The sequence below is a fragment of the Anser cygnoides genome, chromosome 5 (genome assembly GCF_040182565.1).
Source record: "Anser cygnoides isolate HZ-2024a breed goose chromosome 5, Taihu_goose_T2T_genome, whole genome shotgun sequence".
Classification (NCBI taxonomy): Eukaryota; Metazoa; Chordata; class Aves; order Anseriformes; family Anatidae; genus Anser; species Anser cygnoides.
Genome location: NC_089877.1, coordinates 42292179 through 42309930, shown reverse-complemented (window position 1 = coordinate 42309930; position 17752 = coordinate 42292179). Strand labels below are relative to the sequence as shown.

Sequence of the window (17752 nt, the reverse complement as noted above, 5' to 3'; positions counted from 1 at the left end):
GGGCAGAGCTGCCCGCATGGCGGCGGTGACAGCGCTGCCACCCATCAGCCATCCTCCCCGCTCTCCTGCTCGTCCTCCTGATGGGCACCTCGGCATCTCGGCATCGCGTGGAGCCCCGGCAGCTCCCAGGGCCTTGGCAAGCCGTGCATCAAGATGCTTCATCCAGCTACGGAGTTCTTCTCTCAGGCTCCCCCGCAGCATGGAGAGACTGTGTTTTGAGCTCACGACTCGGTTCCCACCACCCCCTGAGCCCCTCAGGCCTCACTGAAGGGCTGTCCATGTGTGATGAGGCTTTTCCTTCCTGGCCTGCTTTGTCAGCCTTTAATTAGCAGGTGCTGGCTGACCGTGCCTGCGTGGGGGCCAATAACCAAGGCTCACTGCAGGGCTGCCTGCGGCAGGCTGGGCTCTAGCGGAGCACATGCCCGCTGGTACCAGCAGCTCCCGGAGGCACGAGGGGGACCCTGGCTGGGGCTGTCACCCTGGGAAGGTCGCTGCCACCAAACCGTCCCAGCAAACAGCAAGTCCCGCAGTCTAACCGGGAGTGGCAGACCTCTGATGGCAGAGATGCCGTAGGGCTGCTTTTCAGCAGCCCACCCCAACCTCCTTGTTGCATCCTGAGCCCTTTCCTGTTTGTCCCACTCCCTAGGGACATCAGGACGGACTATTTCCTTCTCGGGGTTTGCAGGCTGTGCAGGAGACCCCCCTGAAGCTATGCCAGCTGGGTCTGGCCAGCAGGAGCACTTTTCCCTGGGGATCACTGTATTAATAGTAGCAACTCCGTGCTCCAGCTGTCATCCTGGAAGACAGTCCCCTGGCTGCGGCCACCAGCCTGTGGCTGGCGTTCTGGGCTCGCATCCTTCCCAGAGCTGCTTGGGGATGCAGATGGTGGGACTTGGTTTGCCCCCAGGGAGCTGAAAGCTGCCTGGCACAGGGCTGTGACACTTGTTGCCGGTTCTCTCTGCGAGGACGCGAAGCCCAGGTCCTGAGTTTAGCCTGCACCATCCAGCCGGCCCCTTTGGTTTTGGAAAAGGCTCTCTCTGCAGCTCCTGGACAGATGTGCACCACTCTGGGGTGCCATCTCCCCACCCTGCCCCAGCTGGGCCACCCTTCAGCCTCGAATGCTTCTGCTGGCAGCCGTCACGCTGCTGGGTGCCCCCGAGCCGGGGAGGAGCCGGGATTTGGGGAGTTTGGGAGCAAGTGGGGAGACAGCGGGGGGCTCGGGGAGCTGCCGGAGCGGCAGGGAGCAGCCGAGCTCCCGGGGCACCGCGGGGATGGAGGGGGGCTGCGGGAAGGACGGGCTGCCGGGGCCCGGGTGCCAACTCGCGCTGCGCTGATGCGAATCCGGATTAACTCCGCCAAGCGGGGCGACACCCGGGCGTGCGTGCGGCGGCTCCTGGTGCCGCCCGGCGACCCCGCGGAGCAGGGCAGGAAAACCCCGGGCTGAGCCGCAGCGGCAGAGACCCCCTTGGAGCTCCACCTGCCCGCCGCGGCTCGCAGCCTTCCCGGGGTCTCCCCCCGGGCGCTGGGGTGGGGGGGGGGGGGGGGCGGCGAGCGCTGCGCCCTGGCGAAGGCAGGGAGCGGGAGGCAGCGGAGCCGCTTCCAGCCTCGCCGTCTGAACGGGCGGCGGGGGACGGAGCCGCGCCGGGAGGAGGCTCCTGGAAAAGGGAACCGGGAACCGGCGAACCGGCCGTGCTCCGCCGCCGGGCGCACCGGGGCGCGCTGCCGCCGCCGCCAGCGGAGGGCTCCGCCGCCTCCCGGCCGGCCCCGTGCCCGCCGGCCCTGCCCGGGGCCCCCCCGCGCCGCTCCCCGCAGCCCTCGCCCCGCCGCAGCGCGGCCCCCCCGCCGCGGCCATGCCCGCCGCCGCCCCGCCGCCGCCGCTCCAACTTCGCGGCTGAGCCCCGCAGGTAAGGGACCGAGCTCCGGGCAGGGGGAGCTGCCGGTCCTGGGGGGGGGGGGAGGATGGGGATGGAGGGGGGACGGGGGTCCCGGGGGGAATAAATAGGAAACGGGGGGGGGGGGGGGGGGGCTGTCGGGCCGAGCCGGGGGGCTGCGAGATGGAGAAAGCGGGTAGCGGGCAGCCGGGGAGGGAGCAGCTGCTAATGGGGCCGGGGGGCGGGTGGGGGGGCGAAATGGAAGGATTTCGGGAAAAGTTTTGCAGGCCAGCTACGGCACGGGAGCTGCAATGGCACCCCGCGCTGCTGCCTGAACGGGAGGCAGCCTGCGGGTCTCCCGGCCGGGCAACTCGGCCGCCCGCCGAAGCTGGGGGCTGCCTGCCCTCCTGCCCGGCCGCTGGAGCCCCCCGAGCCCCCCCCCCCCGGCTCCCCCCGGGCACCCCCGGGCAGCGGCAGGGGAAGGGACGGGGCTCGCTCCCGCAGCCGTGGGCAGCGGGGGGCCGCGCCCGCACCGTGCCCCGCCGGAGCCGCACCTCCTGCCGGTGCCCCTGTGCCTGCCTGTGCCCGGGGGAAGAGCCGGGAGCCGAGAGTTGGGAAGGGAAGTGCTTTCATCAGTGTCTGACCGGCTCCTGTTTATAATTCCTTCTCCAAAGCTGCTGCGGGTTTCGCGAAACCTAGGCTCTTCGCCACCGAGCCACTTTGCCGGGTTGCTTGCTTTGCCTCTGAAAAACAAATCGCCTCTCCCTCAGCTCAGGGTCTGCCACCGGTAGAAACCTTTTTCCCCCAGGAGGACCCCGAGTGGAAGGCAGCACTACGTAAATAACAGGGCTAACCAGGGGAGCGGGGTCTGAGGCTGCCTGCAACGACACGAGGCAAAAAAAGCCCCGGTCTCCTGGGGATAATAGCTGGTTACTTTGTAGGCTGTCAGGAGAAGGAATTACCCAATCAAAAATGTAGTGGCTGCATTTCTCCGGCAAAAGTTTCTTGTGTCATGAAAATGGCTGGCAGATCGAAAGCTTCGGGGAGCTGAATCGGCTTCACTTCAACTCCCTGAACCACCATCAGAGGCAGGTAATAAACACGGTTATTAAAGAATGAGTAATTTGCTGCAGCTCCAGCGCGGTGAATTTGTACAGCAAATCCCGGCTTTTGCCTGGTACCAAACCCCTCCTTGCCCTCTGAGGTGGAGGAGGAAGAGGTGAAGCCCACAGCTCTGCCCATCCCGCCCCCAACCCCGTTGGCATCAGACCCTCCAGACACTGAAGCACCGTGCCCCTTCCCCAGGTCTCTCACCTCTTCTCGACCACTGCCCTCCCTCCCGTTTAACAGCCATGCCCGGAGTTGTTTTCTAGCTCTCTTGCAAGCATTTTCTCTGAATCCGGCAGATTTTTTGCTCTTTTCTGCCTATTTTCTAAAGCTGGGCCTGAGACCGGCAGGCACTGCTCGTGGTACAAGTTCGAGGGGGTTATTTTAGGCCAGATCTTGAGCCAGCTTTTCTCTATCTGTAGAATTAGTGATGGGCAAATGATTGACTTTTCCAGCTGAAGAGCCAAGCCACTGCACTGAGACAGGGAAAAAAAAAATAAAAAAAGTCCATTATAGATTTCCTCCAAATAGTCTTACTGCTGCTGCTTCTTAGCGAAGCGAAAAAGGCAGCAAAGCAGTCCAAATGCCTTGGTCAGCCTGGAGGGGAAAGCTCCGCTCATCTCCAGTGTTTTTCAGGTTCCTCGCTTCCGACAGCTTCCTTTCGGAGCGAAACGTTTCATCTCTCTCTTGAAAAACAGAGGCAGGCGCAGGGTTTGTCCCCAGGCTCTGTTTCTGGAGAACCAACTCATCGCGTGACAATTTCCACCCGGCCCCGTGGGGCCAGGTCGAGCCTCCCCAGCCACGGTGGAGCTCTGGGGCTGGGCTCTCCCCGAACGCCCCACGGACCCCACAGACCCCAAAACGCTGGGCAGGGTGAGATGGCCGGGGCTGCGGCTGGTCCCCGTGCAGCAGGGGTGTGCTGGGAGCATGCAGACGGCAGCTGGGGGTTTTAGGGGTGCAGCCTGAGCGCAGTGCCAGGAAGGGCTGGTCTAAATCCAGCCCGGGGAAGAGCAACGAGCCAGAAAGAGAGGGAAAGCACAGATACAGCAAAGGCAAAGGCAAGCTCAGGGGGGCACTCAGCAAGCCGTGGTCAGGACTTGACAGAGACATTAAAAAGAGTATGTGACATCGGTTTTCATCATCTCTTTCCAGCCCTATGGCAGATAACCCAGCAGTCATGCCCAGCGTGTCTTTGCCCTTGCAGATGCTCCTGGCTGCCCCAGAGGGCCGCAGGGCCAGCAAGAGCTGCCAGAAAGGGCTGCACCTGGGTGACAGCCTAACCTTTGGGGTTTGTTTGGAGCAGGAACGGAGGGATCTCTTCCTCCGCTGGCGACCAGCTGGCTGCACCCACGATAAGCACAGGCCATGTTTGGAAACTTAGGGCTTGGAAAAATAAGCTAGAGAAGTGCCATGCCCAGAGCGTAAGTTCGTTTTTAAAGGGAGAGCAGATTATTGGCAAATGAATTAAACATCTGAAGTGTGCAGGGGCACAGGGGTGCCCCAGGAGAACGGGGCCGCAGTAAGCACGGTGGAAATAGCCCTGAGCAGAATGAAGGCAGATAAAATAAACAGGACGGCGGGGAAAGAAGGTGATGGCATGCGCCAGCCTTCAGGGTGGTTATGAATCATTTGTGCATATATGTTTTAAACAGAGACAAATGAGCAGTCCCTAACAACTGCTTTACATTGCCAGCCTCGGCTGGCAGAGGGGGGGACTCGGAGGGAGATCCGGGATGAAGCTGCGTGCTGTGCTGGGCTATCAGCGAGCTGAGCTGCAAGGTGGACATTTCACTGTCCCCACACCCTGGTGCCCACTGCCAGCTGTGTCCCTGTCCCCATCTTGCACTGGCCCAGGTCTCAGCTGGTTCAGGTCTCTCTCCTGGAGGAAAGCAGGGTGCCGTTTGCCAGGTCACTCCCGCGCTGGGTGACAGGCTGTGGCCGGGGGAGCACCTCAGGGTGCCATGGCCTGGGGGACCTCACACGAAGGAACAGAGCCTTGAAGCGGAGACGGTGGGACTGGAGCAAAGGGTGACATGGAGGAAGTCGGGAGAGGAGCTTGGAGCCATGTGGGATACCCACCATGTTCAGCTCAATGCTAGGTATAAATAGTGATGGGGAAAATGTGATGGGAAACCGAAGACTGTGACCACTAGCGTAGGAAAACCAGCCATGAGTAAAATTACAGTCTGCAGGCACGAGCTTCTGTGTGCCTTCCAGCAGCAGCAAGAACACCCTGGCAATAGGCGAGCCTTCGGGGAACTCCGAGAGCTGCTCCTGGCAGCGCGGGCTTGGTGTCCGTGTGGGCAGCCCACGCAGGGAGCCTGGTCCAGGCAAGGGACAGGTCTGCCTCCGGGCTGCGAGCTTTTGCCAGAGACAAGGCCCAGTAATTTTGGTTCCCAGTAGCCCTACGCACACGGGTGTTTCCAAGCAGGCTGTAGCACCGAGGGCCGGGTGCCAGTACCTGTCTCTCCATAGGGCTTCGGGTGCAGCAGCCACGGTATTTCCTGAGGGTGGTCCTGAGCTGGGCAAGGGGAGCTTGAAGCCTGCCCCAGCCTGAGCTGATGTTCCTCCTGGTTGGTGATTTGGGTGCTGCAGCAGCATGGGAATTTGCTTTCCCTTGCCCCTGGGCTGTAATTCTGTGGCCAAGTCAGAGCCCGGCAGCCTCCCAAGCTCTCCTGGCGGGCTGGTGCCTCCAAGGGCTGGCGATGCTGAGCGACAGCCCCAGCAGCCTCCCCGCGCTGGAGTCATCGCGCTGACCCGCGCTTCCCCCCAGCAATCCCTCCTGGTCATCAGACCAACGTTTGGCAACGCACAAAGGCCTCCGGTGGGAGCTATCAATCGGTTTTGACTGGCACCGGGAGCTCCCGCTGCTCACCAGGGCTGGCTGCCGGGCGCTCTGCGGGGCCGGAGGTTGGGTGGGCGCAAGGGCACAAGTCCCCAGGGCTGAGCTGATGGTCCCAGCGTGGCTGTCGGCACCTCCAGGGCTCACCCAGCCCCAGTCCTGTCCTGGCCACGTCCCCGGCCCAATGCTGCCGACCAGGTCACCCCTCGGGCAGCTGCCCCACGGCCGCCCCACAGCCTGCAGCACCGGGGCAGCCCCTGCATCGCCCCCTCCGCTCCCGCATCCCGCACCCCGAGCCAGGCTGCGGGAACTCCTGCCAGCAGCTTTGTTTGCTTGTTGGTGTCTCTCCAGCTGAAAAAAAAGAAGGACACGGAGAGAGTCCGGACGTGCTAATTTTACACCCAGCCGCCCCCCCAGCCGTGTGTCTCACCACCACCCCTCTCCTCCATCCCTCCTCCATCCCTCCCAGCTCGGTGAGCCCCCTCCTCGCAGCCGGGGCACGCATTTTGGGGCTCCCCCCGGTGCCTTCCCACCCCGTGCCTTCCCACGCCGTGCCTTCCCACGGCCCCCGCGCTGCGTGGAGCACCTGGGACATCTAGCGGCCACCTCTCCAAACGCCGGGCCCGAGGGGACGCGGTGGCAGTGGCCCCCCAGGGGGGCAGGACGGCCGGGGCGGGGGGCAGCCCCCCTGCCCTCGCTCGGAGCTCACGGCCAAGGTTAATTTCCAGTGGTTCAGGGGCTGGGGCGGCTGCTCCCGAAGCGCCCCGGGGGCTGGGTGTGCTGTTGCTCCCCGTTAGGAGCAGCGCAGGAGCTCTGAGCGCTGCTGGGTGGAAACGCCGCTGCAGGGAAACGTTTTACCCAGGGAGAGTAAAGGCTCGGTTTCCACCTGGAAATTGCCCGATTTGACTCGCGAACCTTGAGAAGCAGCCCGCCGCGTCCCAGTTCTCGGAGCAATTTAGTCTCTGCTGGAGCCGGGAGCCCGCTGCCGAGGCCCTGGCTCTGTACCCGTTAGGAGATCAGACGAGTGCTGTTGTGCTCACCCCTTTCCAGCTCCATCAAACCGGCTGCGTTGAAGTTGTGAACCTGCTGCTTCCCATCACGAACACGCTCAGCTGTCCTCCCTCTAACCAAGCGCCTGTTGGCTCCGTGTCGCTTCTCCCCCTCCGCTGCCCCCACCGTGCCCCTTTGCTCCTCTGGGTGCCACAGCTGCCACCACGTGTCCTCATTCCTCATTCCTCCTCCACCAGCCGGAGCACGGCTGCTTTCCGCAGTGATGCCTGCTGGCCTGATAAAAGGGTTTTCTTCCCCCCTCGAGCCGCACGTGACCCTGCGGGCTCACAGCTGTGACGGGAAGGGTGCTGGCCGCATCTCCTCCACGATCCTGCTCCATCAGGAGTGGGTCCACTGCTGTCCTGGGGCTATGGCAGCCGCACCTGTCCGTGATGCTGCTTCCCAGCAGTTCGTGCTGTCCCCTGCCCTCAGACCCGTCAGGGACACGGCAGCACAGCGGGCATCACTCCCTGAGCACACCAGCCTGCGGGGTGCTGGTCCCAAGGGAAAGCCTCCGGCCAGGCAGGGCTGACCTTCTCGCTCGGGAGCCTGGGGACGTGCAAAGAAATCACAACCTTCTAATGAGCCCGGAAAGCCAGGCAGGGTGTTTGCTTGACAGGGCAATTAGACGATGATTGATTCCTGGAACAGCTACTTAATTCATCATTAACTGGGCTTATCGCGGCCAGCATCTGTGCCGAGGGTCCCAGCGAGGGCTGCGCCACCAACCCGTGCCAGCCACGGGGCCGGGGTGCGGAGCCGGGCTGCACGATGTGCAGAGCTGGATTTGGTACCTTGTTATTGTCAGGCCTTATTTTGGCTCTCTGCATCCAGCACTGGGCTGGAGAATGCTGCAGCTGCCCAGGGGAGCCTGGGGGAGCCCAGGGGGATGAAGCAGTTTGCAGGGAGCCAGCGTTTGCTCCTGTCCTCTGCAGGGCTCAGCCTGCCCCCAGTGACAGTCAGTCGGCTGAGGCACGGGGCTCTGCCCCCCGGGGGTGTCCCCACGGCCCAGGAGGTGTGTGCACGCTTGTGTTTGGGCATCTTCCCCTGCCCCAAAGATATCTCGCTGCTGCTGCTGCCTGCTGCCAGTACCGTGGGGCGAACGGCTATGCGTGCTGTCCTGTCACACTTGATATGAGGCTGGAGAACGTCTGCTCCTCACCACTCTGGGCTTTTTCGGCTTCCTTGCTTTCATCTGCCTGCTCCGTTCCTCTTCCCCCAAGCCTGGTTATTACCAGGCTTATTTTATTCAGTCCCAGTGTGGCTGAATTCTCTGTGGGATCCAGATAAAACGAATGGGGTTTGGGGAGGACCGCAGGGCTGCATTGATTCTTTCCATCCCTGCACGTGCGCAGGCAGGGTTGTTCTTCACTCTCCCTGCTATTCCCCCCAAGTATTATCTCTGATGTTTTTATGGCCCAGGGCACAGCACAGTCCTGCCCTGCAGACGCGTGCTGTTGTGGTCAGCGCAGTGCCGGGACTGGGTGCTACAGCTGCACTCTGTGGTCTCATTGCATCTGTGTGAGAATGGCAGTGAGGTCTTCATTCTTCATTTCCTCCTGGTCCCGGCAGCCCCGTTATCGCCCCATGCTTCCCCCAGGGAGAGGAGCTGCTGGCCACGGCTCCCCATGTGGCCACAAGGACCCCTCCTGCAGCCCCCTGCTGGAGGTGGCAGCCCCACCTCATCCAGGTCGTGCACTTGTCTTCCCCAAAAACCTCCCAACAGCCTCTTGCCTCCTCTTCACAGCAGCACCCCAAACTCCCAGACAGGAAGGCAACAAGGAAAAGAGAGTTTAGTGCAGGTCAATCTTTTCTAACCCCAGAGGGTACAAGAACCACGGACTCCTAGATGTGACCTGAGTCAGTCAGCCCATCTCCCATCAGCTGGCCCCTTCAGCATCCTTCAGAATGCCCCGTGTGAGCAGTCACCTCCAGCAGTAGCCCAGCTGTGTAGTGGGCTCTTCCCACCCTGGTCTATGATTTTTCATGGCTTTTTTTTTCCCTGAGATTTGCTGCTGGTGGCTCTGCTGTGCCCCTTTCACCACCCCCATCTACACCTGTGCTTCAGAGCACGCACCCTGAGCACTCCCTGCCTTCTCCCACGCCACTTTTTGGGTTCCTAATGCCTCACGGCCCCTTTCCCTTCTTTCCTCAGCCCATGTTCTGAGCGCTTCCCAGGCAGCAGCTTTGCCACACACCTCTCTCCCTCCTCGAAATCGCTGCCAACGACCTGGTGCATGACAAGCAGCAGCCTCCACGCCTGCAGCATCCTCTTGCCGGCAGCCTGCCCACAGCCCGGCTGCGGCTGCTTCCCAGCACATTTGGGCTCAGATCGCAGCAGGTTCCCATCCCTCCCCACCGTGGTTCAGTGCCAGAAACACTTCTGGAGACGAGGTGTTGATGCCTCACCACAACCGTCAGCTTTCTCTTGCTGGACCTTGGTGTCCTGCTTCATGGTGTCCCGCTCTGGGTTGGGCTGCTACATTGAAGTGATGCTCAGGGTCTGGTCAGCCCTTATCGTTTCATTAAAAAAGAAAAGTATTTTATTGGAAATCTGATCTGCATGTTGAGGTAAGCAAAGAAGATGTTCGTGCTTTCCTCACCTGGAAGCAGGGAGGAGGCTTTGTGCTCCGAGCATGCTTCTTTGGCTCTGTGCAGGAAATAAAATGATCTGTGGTACCAATAAGCATCGCCTTTAAATATTGTGAAAATACTTTGCAGCCATCTGCCACAGGAGCCACTGAGTGCTTTATTAGTAAGGTGGGAGGGTGAAGAAAGCAGACAATGATTTGGGGGAAGGAGGTGTGGAGGGCACTCGCCAAAATGCGCAGTGCTTTAGCGATGCAGGAGTGCTTTTGAATGGCTTCATTTTCCTGAACAGCTTTCCAAAATGTGACAACCGCTGCCAAAACAAAACCCATCAACGAGGACATTTACAACAGGCTACAGCACTAAAACCTGTGCACTATGGCAGAATTTGGCCAAGGGGAACAGGACCGCTTGGGAGGCAATTGGGCTTTTCACTCCCTGGAGCGTTCGACTCCAACTCCTTCATTTCTATTTTCTTCCCGCGGGTTGGTTTGAAGCCAAGGTGATGCACCTCTCGTCAGAAAGGCTGGTGCACCACTGGGAGCCCTGTAGCAGGTGGCAGCGTGCCTCTGCCACGCAGCATCCTGCAGAGGAAGCAGCTGCAGAGGTCTCTGGAAAGGAGAAGCAACCTTTGGGGTTACGAGGCAAGAGGGTGGCACGCTCCAGGAGCTGGGAATGTGCTGGAGAGCAGCTGTAAAACACAGCGCTTGGGTACCGAGGAGCACAGAGCAATTGTTTCTCTCTCCTGGGGGATTTGGATAGCTCACTACGCATTTTCTTTGTGCCAAGGTGGGTTGGAGAGCCAAAATAGCAAACGCTCCTCAGAAGAAACTGGGTTGAAACATTTCATCTCAGAAATTTTCATGCCAAAAAGAAAAAAAAAAAAAAGAAAGCAGCACGGTGTTTCAGCGCTCTGAAATGGAGGAATGGAACAGGGAGAGGAATTTTCCTGAGGCAGAAATTGGTGTTGACATCTGTAGCTGAGAGATCCTGGCTTTCCTTGACTGCTGCCTCCTCGTGCTCCAGCCCTAGCCCAGCTGTGAAACAGCCCTAGAAATCAGCCCGTGTCCATGAAAGCCGTTAGCTGAGCACGTAATGCCCACAGGGCTGTAACTCCCCATGCCAGCCTCCACTTTGGGAATTCAGGAGGGCCCCTCACGTGGATGTCAGCCTCTTAGCTACTTCTGTGCGGTTACGCGTTGCAGCAGCACAAATTAGGAACCAGCACAAAAGATGCAGAAGGTCCTTTCCTGTCAGGCTGCGCGTGGCCATCTCAAGATGCATTATAGATACAGCAAATCCTCATCTTAATCCAGCCTGAATCAGAGCTTCTTGTCACACGGCTGCATCCTTATCGTGCTGGGGAGGGACGAGGAGATGCTCAGTTTGCCGAGATAGCATTCAAGCTGGGGAAAAGGGGGGGAGGGCTCTTGTTTTCCCTAGCGTTGCCAAATCCTTCTGTTCCCGCTAGCCTCGCCGTGACATCAGCTCCACATGGGCGACAGGCGTTTCGGCTGCCGTGCCTCGCTGAAGTACCAGCTCTTCCCTCCCACTCTCTCTGCTCCCGCAGGATCGCTCTCCCCCTCCGCCGGCAGCATGGAGAGCGTGCGCGAGCTCCAGGACCCGCTCCTGGCCAAGGCCCACGGGCACCTCCGCGGCACCTACTCCTACCACCAGCATCACAGCCAGGACTACCCCAGCCACCGCTGCCAAGGGAAACTGTACTCCTACATCTTCCAGAACACGGGCGGTGCCAGGACTCACCAGCTGCTGGACGCCAGTTCCCTGCAGCTGGCTGTCGAAGCCTTGTACGGCCCCAACTTCATCCTCGTGAAGGATGAGACTGCTCTCAAGGCCAAGGACAGCAAGGCGGAAAGCTGTGAGACCACTTTCACGGAAAGCAAAGAGGCTCCGTCTGAAGGTCCTGACGGGCACGATGCGCAAGGGTCACGCCTGGTAGAAAGCGACATCCGCATCCAAACGGTGTCCTACGAGGTGGAGGAGGAGGAGCTGCAGGAGTACGAGGTGAGCTTTGCGCGGTGGGACGGCACCAAACACCTCCTCTGGTAACTCTGGGCCACCTTCTTGGTCACACATTTCCCCTTCTTTCCCTTTAGCTTCGCTCCCTGACCCCACCACCTCCTGTCTCACCCCTCCCTCTCTGTGCACCCAGGATTTCTTCCTTCTCCTTATAATTTCCACTCCCTTTTCCTCACAGCAGACCTCAGGAGGAGGCCGCCGAGGGGAGGTGGGGCTGTCTCTGCAGCACCCTTAGGATGACAGGGACCCTTCAACAAGGGGTGGTGTCGAAGGGGCGACCTGTGGCTGCTGTGGTGCTGGAGTTAATACGAACTAGCAGCCATGTTGCACAACAGCAAAACTCACATGCCTGATGCCAGCACAAGAAAGCTTAATGTATCGAGGCAGGATGAACCTTGCATTGAAAGAACAGGAGCTGGCAAAGCGGCCCTGTCCTGCATAGCGCCCAGGACCTGGAAGGGTGGCAGCATGTCCCTGAGGCCTAGTGGAGCGGGTGCCTGGGGGGCCGATGCCGGCGGTGTGGCCTGCCCAGCCCGTAGCACGGCTCTGCCACGGCTCCGTGCCTCTCCCGCAGACGCGTGTCGCTCGGAGGGCAGGCTGCTGGCAAAGCCGTGGCCGAATGCAGGCGGGCTAACGGCAGCCGATCTGAGAAATGGGATTGCTAAGAGGACAGGACACATCGCCGCTCCGCTTCAGCCGCTTTCCCTCAATTTCTAAATTAGTTTAGCGGGATATCGATCTACCGGTCCCTAATGGGGATAAGGCACTTTGTTTAAGTTTGTTTAAGCTGACAAACAGCCGGTTCCACCAGAGCTCAAGATACTTCAGTGTAAGAATATCTCCCAGGGAAATCCCAGACCCCCAGCAAGCGAGCTCAGCGTTTGCTCTGGCAGGGAGCCGAGGAGCGGCTCCGCTCCTGAATGTGCTGAGCTACGGGTTTTCTCATCAAACCAGGCTGAGACGCTGAGATATTTCTGAAACTCACCCCTTGAACCTGCAGGTAGGAAACGTGAGAATATGTGGTGGGATCAGGATGGAGAAGGAGGTGGGGGAAAGGGCTGAGAGGCAGCCTCGGGACGGCAGCGTAGTGAGGAGCCTGGTGGCACAAGGAGATGGGCACATGCAGCCCCTTCTCTCCTGCCCTGCCAGGTCGGGGAGCAAACTGCTGGGGGGCTTGGGGTGCTGTCAGTCACTTCCTCCATCCCTGCATGCTGCTCTGGCAGGGCTCTGATTCACGCAGGGTCGTTAGGAGTGGATGGCGGGGCCAGCTTGGCCATGGGGCAGCTCATGGATGTGCTGGTGGAGCTTCCTACCAACCTTCCTACCAGCCCTGACTTCATCCCTTTTTGCAGAGCGACTCCTCCAGTGACAGCGAAAGCGAGGACCATTTCCTAATGCTTCCTCCGCGGGACCACCTGGGCTTGGCCCTGTTCTCCATGCTGTGCTGCTTCTGGCCCCTGGGGATTGCTGCCTTCTACTTCTCCCAAGGGGTAAGAGATGCCCCGGCCCCCTCTGCTTTCCTGCATGTGCTCAGCCCTGGAGCCAGGGTCCTGCAGGGCTCTGGGCACCTTTCTGCTCCTCTCTGTGTTGTGCCCAGGCTCCCGAGGGCTGGGGCAGAGGGATCTCCTGCTCCTGGATGGCTCCACAACTGCTGTGGGGCTGCAAGCCCTCCGGCTCCTGTGTGGGGTACTGGGGGCAGGGTTTTCCTTTGGGCCTTCAGGTGCTGTTTGGGGAAGGGGGGCTTCTGTTGGTTTCTTGCTCAGGTTCTCACCCGCCAGAAAAGTGAAGATAACAGCATTTTCCATCTGCCCTCCCATTCTCTAGTAGTGTGAGGTCCTGCACCACAATTTCATCTGCACTGAGGTAGCCCGTGACCTGGAGACCAGGCATAATGGGGACTCTGGTCTCCCCATCACCCTACAGCTCCGCCATGCCCTTCTCTCTGTTCCTTGTTTTTTGAACCCTGTGAGCCAACACCAGACTGTGTGCAGCTGGAAAGCAGGATCTCATCCAATTAAAACTCCTCCAGGATTCCCAGAAGATCCTGGGTTCGGGGTCTACACAGGGTGTCCAATCCTCATTGCCTTCCCTGGGGAGTAATGCTGCCGAGGGCACCTTTGGGAAAGCAGCAGAAGCTGGAGAGCATGGTGGCCCTCGGGCTGCAGCAGTGCGGAGGAGTTGCTGCTTTCTGCAGGGCTTTGCCCAGAGCCTGCTCGCAGTCACGTTACTGTCAGCCCAGAATAATTCGTGTCGAGCCAGGAGATTCGCTCCGTGTTTGCACGGATGCTGTCGTACCAAGAATAGAAGGGGGACAAGTGTTAAGAAGTTAAATCAAGAAGATAGAAACAGAAATGGAAAAGTATATAACAGGAGCACCTGGCACAGAGCCTGTGAGAGAAAGGGGAAGCTCCAACTGACTGGGACCTGAGAAGTGGCTGATTTCACATCTTGCATGTGGTGCAGGGTAGCACAGTGCATTTGCCATGTGATGATGTGCTTTGTGCAATTCACACGTAGCTCCCTTTGCTATAATTACCACTTAGGTTCACTCTGGTGGCAAGGAGCATCTCTTCAGGCTGTGTCTGTGTGCAGCGTGTGCCCTGATCTCCACAGGGCAGCTTGAGCCCCAGTAGCAAGCGATGCTAAGAGTAGCTCTGGATGCACCCCGTGCACTCAGGGAAGCTGGAAGTCTCCAGCCTGGAGAGCTAACACCCACGTTTGCCTCCGTCACTGACTCCATCGGCCCTTCTGTGTCAATAGGTTTCAACTGAAGACTCAAAACTGACAAAATCCATTAAATATCATTAAATGGCTTCCTGTTCCTTCATTTTGGTGCTCTCCCAGCCTTCCTAGGATAAAGTGGCTGGGGCTGGGCAGCTGATTCATCTGTGCACTGAACAAGCACAGAAGCCACAGCTCCAGGATAGTCACAGTATTCTTCCCAAGATCTTTTTAAACACAGACTGATCAGAAAAAAATGCAGAGCATCGGCAGACTTCCCGCTTAGCCCACTCAAAGCACCAAAATCTGTTTGCAAAGCGCGGCGAAGTAACCACATAAGGAGCCACTTCCATGATAAATTTAGGTATCAAAAAATGCAGGGCTTAGCCTGGGGCCCTTCTCAGGTCCATACAGAGAGGACACCTGCAGAGGGGACATCAGGCCACTTACCTGAGACTCCTCGCTTTGGATAGGAGATCTAGCCCTCTGGGCTTGCCCGTGTTTTAGGTGAGAGAGGCCATTTGGATGCCTGTACACCCCACACGTAGCTGCCACAGTTGAATGGGGCACCTTCCAGCTCGTCCCTGTGCACATCCATCCCCCCGCGCGCGCTGCCTGAACCCGTATCGCAGGGAGATGAGAAGGTACAGCTGTGTGTGCTTCTTCTTCTTCCAGACCAGCAAGGCTGTCTCCAAAGGAGATTTCCACCTGGCCAGCTCAGCTTCCCGCCGAGCTCTCTTCCTCGCGGCGCTCTCCATAACCATCGGCACAGGCGTGTACGTCGGGGTGGTGGTGGCACTCATCGCTTACCTCTCCAAAGGGGGCCACGTGTAGCTGCCGCCTGCACACCAGCGCCGTCCCCAGCCGCCAGCCCTCCTGGGATCGAGCTTTCCTGCGGAGCACAGGGTGCCAGCGCTTGCAAGGGCTACTCGCACGGCAGGACCCAGGCTTGGATGCCCTGTGCAGGCTCTTTCCCTTTTCAGACTAACAGCGGATCCTTGGAGATATTCAAAAGCCACCTGGATATGGCCCTGGGCAACCTGCTCTAGGTGGCACTGGTTGGGCAGGGGGTTGGACCAGATGGCCTCCCGAGGTCCCAGCCAGCCTCAGCCATCCTGTGAGTCTGTGACACCCATTCTGCCTGGTGCTGTGGGGTGACAACATCCAACAGCAGGGAACTGAGCAGCGGGCTGCCTGCTGGGACCAGGAGGAGCACGGTGGAAGACGTGCAAGAGCGATGCCCTGTGCTGCTGCCAGCCTGGTGCCACCATCCCTGCTGCAGGGCCGTGGCATCCCTGCGTCCACCGGGCAATGACCGCTCTTTCTTCTGGGCATCCGGGGCCCAGATGTGGTGTCAGGACTCCCATGATGGGGACAACGCTCTCATTTTGGTGCCATGGGTGGCACCTGACCCTTCAGCTGCAGTGAAGGAGGAGGACACAGCATGGACACAACCAAAAGGTCCTGAGGTGCTTTCCGCATCCCCCTCGGGACGGATCCATGGTCGCCAGCCCATCCCAGACAAAAAAAACAAGGAGCAATGCAAGCTGCAGACACTGATCGTCAAAGGTGTCTGGCAGAGGCAGCAAGGCTTTCCAGCATTTATAACGACTGTCACGATAATTGCAAGTCGGAGCCCCAGGAAGGCTGGCATCCCACGGTGCTCGGCCCTGGGGAGACTTGCAGTGGGAATTTCTGGCCAAGAAGTGACGGGGGGGAGGAACCGGGGGAAAAGATCTCGGCTCTCGGCACTAGGTCGGGGGCTTGAGCACCAAGGGGATGGAGAGGAAAGGCCAGCACAGTGTGCAGAGCTCGGCGTGGGGTGCTGGGAATAAGGGCACAGGGTCCTGAGGGGGGGAAGTCTTGGAGGCAGCACAAGAGATGGGGGCATCTCCATCATCCAAAGGCAAGGACAAACTGCCCATCCACGTCTACAACTTACTTGTGCCAATTCGTGTGTTGTCAGCGGCACACCAAGTGCTTTGGGGTGGATATGAAAGCAATGGCTCTGCCCCAAAGGGCTCCCCCTCCCCAGTATCCTCCTTGCCCCTCTCTGCCGATGGCTCTGCAAGAGGCGCAGCGTGCCCCTCCGGCTGCGTGTCATTCAATTGTACATTTCACCCTGAAGAAGCATGTTAATGTCTGCGATTTCTGTTGTACTCGAGCCATAAAGGAGAGAAGCACATCAGAGACCTGTTCAGAAGCAGTTCTGAAAGTTCCCATTATCTTTTATAATGTGGAAGAGCTAATAAAGGAGCAGGCAAAAAGGATGCTGTTTGTAATAACGCGGCGCTGGGGCGGGAAGAGGTGAGCTCTGCAGGCTGCCGCGGGAGTGCTGCGATGGCTGGGAGCTGGAGGTGTTTCTGCAGCTCCCTGCGGAGGTTATCATCCAGCTGCTGTCTGGGCAGCTCGGGGGGAGACGTACTGCAACGTAGACCACAGCCGGCAGCCCTCGCGGGGAGCAGGGTGGTACTGGGGGCTTTTAGCCATGTGGGGACAGAGGAGAATTAGGTAGAGGACGAAGCGTTTTTGTTCAGGCTGCCTAGAGGAAAGGCTGGAAAAAAAATAAGCTCAAAGAGGGGCAGGAAAATGTGAACGTTAGGAGTGACTAGCCAGGTCGTGCTTCTGATGGTGGAAAGAAGTGATGGGGCGCCTGGGAGAGGTGAGGGACAGCCCCACCCCAGGAGCTGGATGCATGCGATGGGCACGGGGACCAACCTCCCCCTACCCCCATGGTCCCACTTCTCATCCCCATGGCAGCGTCCCCAGACCTTGCCAGGGCTCGTCCCTAAAAGCCGCTCATCCCTGCACGCCCCTTTGTCTCCTTTAATTGGAGGCACGCAGGGCAGGACTGGGCTAATTCCGAAGGACCAACAGAATTAAAGAGTTTTCCGCTAATAGCCTGAATCTCTGATGGTCTTGTAAAAGGGGGGAGGGAAGGGGCTGAGCAAGCGCATCCCTAAGGGGGGCATTATGCAAATGGAGAAATTAGTTGGAAACAGCCTGAAGGGAAACATGTGGAAATTGAAATCCAAGGACCAGCATGGAGAATGCTGCTGAATAACTTATCGCAGACTCGCAGCGTCTGCTGCAGCCGCCAGAGCAGAAGGGAAGGAAGCAAAAAGCCTGGGAGCCACGGCAGCTGGGGGAGATGCAAGCTCCAGAAATATGACTGAGCTAAGAAAATTAAAAAAAAAAAAAAAAAAAAAAAAAAAAAAACCAGGCGGGCTGTGGAGATGTGACTCCTCACCCCCTCCCTCCCATTCTCCCAGGTGGAAGGGACCCCCCCCCCCCCCCCCCCCCCCCCCCCCCCCCCCCTCCTCTGGGACCTGCAGCCCCACAGCGGAGCTCCATAGGTGTCCCGGCCCCACAGCGGGAGCTCAGAAATTTTGGGCAAAGGAGGACAAATTGTGGCCTGGCAACATTTCTAACCCAGAAAATAGAAGACCGGGCTGGGCAACCAGAGGTGCCCACCCCAGGGCAGTGATGGGTGGTGATGGGTCCCCCGGATTTCCTGGGGGCTGGCAAGAGA

At 59.3% G+C, this 17752-nt stretch overlaps 1 protein-coding gene across 4 annotated transcripts; it reads left to right on the top strand.

Moving 5' to 3' along the window:
• The first annotated feature begins 1525 nt into the window (after nt 1–1525).
• SYNDIG1L (synapse differentiation inducing 1 like) lies at nt 1526–17439 on the top strand. 4 transcript variants are annotated; one of them, XM_066998120.1, is made up of 4 exons: nt 1526–1904; nt 11030–11484; nt 12852–12989; nt 14896–17439. In XM_066998120.1, exons 2-4 carry the CDS (start codon nt 11056–11058, stop codon nt 15052–15054), a joined length of 726 nt encoding a protein of 241 aa, XP_066854221.1. In that variant the 5' UTR covers nt 1526–1904; nt 11030–11055; the 3' UTR covers nt 15055–17439. The 4 variants fall into 4 exon arrangements, with proteins under 4 accessions (XP_066854221.1, XP_066854219.1, XP_066854220.1 ...); XM_066998118.1 differs by having other exon boundaries at nt 1765–1904; nt 10931–11484; XM_066998119.1 differs by lacking the exon at nt 1526–1904 and adding an exon at nt 2055–2963.
• Nucleotides 17440–17752: the final 313 nt, after the last annotated feature.